At 39.6% G+C, this 5,775-nt stretch overlaps 1 protein-coding gene across 1 annotated transcript; it reads right to left on the bottom strand.

Moving 5' to 3' along the window:
• Positions 1-4,772: 4,772 nt before the first annotated feature.
• On the bottom strand, positions 4,773-5,735 carry LOC100954436 (olfactory receptor 51I2-like). Its single transcript, XM_003780957.1, has one exon. It carries the CDS (start codon positions 5,733-5,735, stop codon positions 4,773-4,775), a length of 963 nt encoding a protein of 320 aa, XP_003781005.1.
• Between the last annotated feature and the right edge of the window lie 40 nt (positions 5,736-5,775).

The following is a 5,775-nucleotide window of genomic DNA, read 5'->3' on the forward strand; positions in this document are numbered from 1 at the left end:
TTTTTTAGAGACAGAGTCTCACTTTACTGCCCTCAGTAGAGGGCTGTGGCATCACAGCTCATAGCAACCTCCAACTCCTGGGCTTAGGTGATTCTCTCTCCTCAGTCTCCTGAGTAGCTGGGACTACAGGCACCCACCACAAGGCCTGGCTATTTTTTGTTGCAGTTTGGCTGTGGCTGGGCTTGAACCCACCACCCTCGGTATATGGGGCCAGTGCCTTACTCACTGAGCCACAGGCGCTGCCCTTCTTTGTTTCTTTTTAATAAATCATAAAGAGATAGATCATGTACACATTAATGCATTTGTAGGGTACAATGTGATGTTTTATATACAATTTGGAATGCTTACATCATACTGGTCAGATCTATTAAGTATAGAGTATAAATGTCTTAACACAATAACTAAGTAAATGAGGTGAGGGATATCTTTCTGTCTTCATTCCTACAGCTATTGAAACTTTATTTATTAAGTGGTGAACTTTAGTTAAGCATTAGGCACACAGGGACAATTGAAATAGAGTCTCTAATCTCTGGCATCAAGGATTTGAGTTTCATATGCAATTATTTATAATTACAATACAGTGTTCTCAGTACTACAATTAAAGGAAGCACAGTGTGCTCAGGTGTCACATTTACACCCCCTGACTTGCCTTTTGGTTTGGGGGAGGAGGCCAGTCCCCAGTTCTAGTCTTAATTGGAATTATAGGCTAGTCAGGAAGTTATGTAATTATTTCCTCTTCTTCTGCATTCCAATTGTGCATGCCTGACGCTAAGGCATCAGCTTCTCCAGGCTCAGTATTGGAACCTACCCCAGCATCAGTGATTAGTAATTCTCTGATAGACTGTCCTGTATGTCTTGAAATATCGGAGGATCCAGGGACCTAGTACATGTGTATATAATATATACACATTATATGTATATATGTATATATGTCTATTTCATATGTATTTCCCTACTCATAACTTTTAGCTTTTATAAATTTGAAATCTAGGTTGAAAGAATATTATAATAAACACTTGTCTTCCTATAAATTACATGGGTCATTTTTTCCATGTGTTTTTCTCCCTTTCTCTGTGTCTCTCTCTGTCTCCACACACACACATATGCACACACACATGCACACACATATTTTTCACTGAGTTTCCTGAATGTACATTGTGGATATTACAAGCATTCTCAGTCAATATTAAGCATACACCTTCCAAAATTAGATTCTCCCTCATAATCCCTATTTCAAACGGAAGCACATTATAGTAACCTAACAACATATTAAATTTGTAATAGATATTCAAAATCCCATAATTCTCCTAATATTGACTGGTTAATGCTAGAATTTCATTATGTTCTTTAATCTCTTTTACTTTAGATTAATTGACCTGGTATATTTTTTATAATATTGAATTTTTTTAAATGATTCTAGGCCTCTGTGTGGGTGCATGTGTGTGTTTATTGCTTCTCATATTTTGAATTTTCTAATTATCTCCTCATAGCTAGGCTTAGGCTAAAAATTGTTGTTAGGAATGCTTCACATGTGATGTCATGTCCTTATTGTTCAAACCAGAAGGCATATAAGGTCAGGTTATTTTATTACTGGTTAAGCTAAATTTGATCACTTGCTTAAGGCAGTAATCTGCAATCTTATGCAGTAAAAGTTATGTTCATTCTTCTCTATTTAGTAAGAAAGCTATATAGTGATCCTTGGAGACTATGTGAATATTCTGATTCCTAAAAACCTAAAAGTATTTATTGATTACTTTTAAATTTCACTGATAGCTGCAAAGAAGATAATTTTAATATCTATCAATACTTTTGCATTTATTACATAAAATTTGTTGTTAAAGATTAATTTTCATTCTTTTTTATCCTTTATTTCAGTATGGACGCAAACTTCTCTTAAAAGATCAAATTTGTTATGATCCATTGCTGCCAAAATGATTAATAATTTTTAATGTTTCTTTTTTTTCCTTTTTCTTTCTTTCTTTCTTTTTTTTTTCTTATGAGACAGGGTTTTGCTGTATTGCCCAGGCTGGAGTGCAGTTGTGTGATCAAGCTCACTGCAGCCTTAGACTCATGGTCTTAGCTGTCCTCCTACCTCAGCCTCCCAGATTGATCTAATCATAGGCATTACCCACCTCACCCAAAGACAATAGAGTTGTATATAGAAAAAGTTCACAGAGATATATTTGAACATGCTACCAGTAGCCACAGGTACATTGAAAATTGATACAATGGGAGGATAGCCAGTGTCCCCAATTTTTTTTTTTTTAATTCTTGGGGATTCATTGAGGGTACAAGAAACCAGGTTATACTGATTGTGTTTGTTAGGTAAAGTCCCTCTTACAACTATGTCTTGCCCTCAAGAGGTGTGTCACACACTGAGACCCTGCCCCCTCCTCTTTCCCTCTCTCTACTCTCCCTTTCTGCCACCGCCCTCTCTTCTTCTCTCTTTCTCTACTCTCCCCTTCTCCCACCCCCACTGTGCCCTAAGTTATTAATTTTCCTCATATCAATTGGATACATGGGATTCATCTTTCTCCATTCTTACAATGCTTTACTAAGAATAATGTGTTCTGCCTCCATCAAGGTTAATACAAAGAATCTAAAGTCTCCATCTTTTATAATGGCTGAGTAGTATTCCATGGTGTGCATATACCACAGCTTGTTAATCCATTCCTGGGTTGGTGGGCATTTAGACTGTTTCCATATTTTGTTGATTGTAAATTGAGCTGTGATAAATAGTCTAGTGCAAGTATCCTTATGATAAAAGGATTTTTTTCCTTCTGGGTAGATGCCCAATAATGGGATTGCAGAATCAAATGGGAGGTCTAGCTTGAGTTCTTTGAAGGTTCTCCATACTGCCTTCCAAAAAGGCTGTATTAGTTTGCAGTGCCACCAGCAGTTTAAAAGTGTTCCTTTCTTTCCACATCCATATCAGCATCTGCAGTTTTGAGATTTTGTGATATGGCCATTCTCGCTGAGGTTAGATGGTATCTCAGGGTGGTTTTGATTTGAATTTCTCTCATAATTAGGGACAATGAGCATTTTTTTCATATGTTTGCTAGCCACTCATCTGTCTTCTTTAGAGAAGGTTCTATTCATGTCTCTTGCCCATTGATATAGGGGATTGTTGGCTTTTTCCATGTAGATTAATTTAAGTTCTCTATAGATCTTAGTTATGTAGGTTGTCTATTTGCTTTGGTTGTTGTCTCCTTAGCTGTACAGAAACTTTTCAGTTTAATTAAGTCCCATTTGTTTATTTTTTTTGTTGTTGTAATTGCCATGGCAGTCTTCTTCATAAAGTCTTTTCCCAGGCTGATATCTTCCAGTGTTTTTCTTATGCTTTCTTTGAAGATTTTTATCATTTCATGTCTCAAATTTATGTCCTTTATCCATCTTGAATCAATTTTTGTGAGTGGAGAAAGGTGTGGGTCCAGTTTCAGTCTTTTACATGTGGCTATCCAGTTCTCCCAGTACCATTTACTGAATAGGGAGTCTTTCCCCCAAAGTATGTTCTTGTTTGGTTTATTGAAGATTATGTGGTTGCAAGATGTTAGTTTCATTTTCTGGTTTTCTATTCAATTCCAAAAGTCAATGTTTCTATTTTTGTGCCCAAACCTTGCAGTCTTGACCACTATGGCCTTGTAGTACAAGCTAAAGTCTTGTATGCTGATGCCCCCGGCTTTGTTTTTATTACTTAGAACTGCATTAGCTATATGGGTTTTTTTCTGGTTCCATACAAAGAATCATTTTTTCCAAGTCTTGAAAGTATGATTTGGGTATTTTAACAGGGATGGCGTTGAATCTGCAGATTCATTTGGGAAGTAAAGATTTTAACAATGTTGATTCTTCCCAGCCACAAGCATGGTATGTTCTTCCATTTTTCAAAGTACCTGTGGGCACTGGTAGCACGTTCCAATATATCTCTGTGGACTTTTTCTGTACACAACTTTATTGTCTTTTTGTCCTTTATTGTATCAGGTACAAGCTATTCTGGTATTATCTTCTATGTCCCTTCTTCATCCTTAGAAATACCCATTCTTTAAGAAGCTCAGGTTATATATAGTGACTAATAGGATTCTGAAACCAATAGATGTTGGCAGCTCTACTTACTGCTATCAGTGTCATCATTTGGGGATGGTTTCAATGAACAGAGATTAGAAATGTGGATATACAATAAAAAAAGATATTTTTTCCAGCCGTAGTGGCAATGAATTAGTTTTACTATCCATTTTTTTCCCTAGACAGTTCCAACAACTTAACTTTTACTTTGTAATCTTTAATACAGTTAAGACTGTGCCACATTCTGCAATGTACTACTCTTGTGGTTGACTTTTAAGCAAAGATGGAGGCCAACTGTATCAATTAGGTCTGAAAGACCCAAAGATGTCTTTCCACTGCTAGTCATTTCTTGATCATCTCCCCTTGTTCTCCCTCCAGCACAGACACATGCAGATTGTGCTGAACCTCAGCTGACAACTTGCCTTTCCACAAGTACACCCAATTATTTTGCACTTCTGTTTTTTAGAATTCTTTGTCATTTTATAGGTGTGCCCTTCTCTGCTCAGCAGATACCTATTCACCTTTCATCCCCTTTCTTATGCGAAATCATTCTCATTTTCACTTGCAGGGTAAATAAACCCTTTCCTGAGTCTGTATAGAACATTGTGTGTCTATCACAGTTTCATCATACTGTAAACATGTACTTATAGGCCTTTGTCCTCCAAAAGATCATATATAGTCCATTTTAGTATCTGTAGTATGGACACTACAGATCAGCCTTGCCTCTTCCCTTTCAGCACCCTTAGCATAGCCTCCCTGATGGGCTTGGATTTCACACTGTAGATGATGGGGTTGAGCACAGGAGGCACCACCAGGTACACATAGGCGACAAAGGCATGTACAATGTGGGGCAGGTGCCTTCCAAAACGGTGGATCATAGATATAGTGATAACTGGAATAAAGAAGACAAATACAGCCAGAATGTGGGAAACACAGGTGTTGAGGGCCCGGACTCTCTCCCTGGGAGAGGCCAGACCCATGACCGTGTGCAGGATGAGAGTATAGGATAGGATTATGAGCAGGGAGTCTATGCCACATGTGGACAGTACCACAAAAAGCCCATAGCGTATGTTGATGGTGATGTCATCACAGGCCCTTCTCATCACATCAGGGTGGAAACAGAATGAATGGGACAGGAGGTTCCTGCCAGGGCAGAAATTTAGTCGCTTAATCAGAAATGGCACAGGGAAGAGGCACAAAGTAGCACGAGCCATGATGGCCAGCCCAATCCTGAGGATGACATTATTTGTGAGGACAGCTGCATAGCGCAGGGGATTGGAGATGGCCACAAAGCGGTCAAATGACATGGCCAGGAGCACCGAGGACTCTACCACAGAGAAGGAGTGCAGGAAGAACATCTGGACCAGGCAGGTGTTGAAGCCAATGAGCCGATGGTCAAACCAGAGCACAGCCAGGGTGGTAGGCAGTGTGGACAAGGTGAGGCCCACATCAGTGAGGGCCAGCATGGACAGGAAGAAGTACATGGGCTGGTGCAGGCTGGGGGTCCTCCTCACAGCCAGGAGGATCAGCCAGTTCCCTGTGAGAGCCACAGTGTACATGGAGGAGAAGGGGATGGAGATCCAGCCATGTATGGCCTCCAGCCCTGGGATGCCAATCATGAGGAAAGCAGGTGGCTGGAAGAAGGAGATGTTGGCATAGGAGTGGGGAGAGAGCATCCTCTGAGGGCAGCTGAGAGGTCCAGGGAGATGTGAGCTG

This window comes from Otolemur garnettii, unplaced genomic scaffold (genome assembly GCF_000181295.1).
Source record: "Otolemur garnettii isolate 467f Iridium unplaced genomic scaffold, OtoGar3 scaffold00001, whole genome shotgun sequence".
In the NCBI taxonomy this organism is placed as follows: Eukaryota; Metazoa; Chordata; class Mammalia; order Primates; family Galagidae; genus Otolemur; species Otolemur garnettii.

Bases quoted from the DNA above. Each gene is read 5' to 3' on its own strand.
- LOC100954436 (XM_003780957.1), bottom strand. From the start codon at position 5,735: ATGCTCTCTCCCCACTCCTATGCCAACATCTCCTTCTTCCAGCCACCT.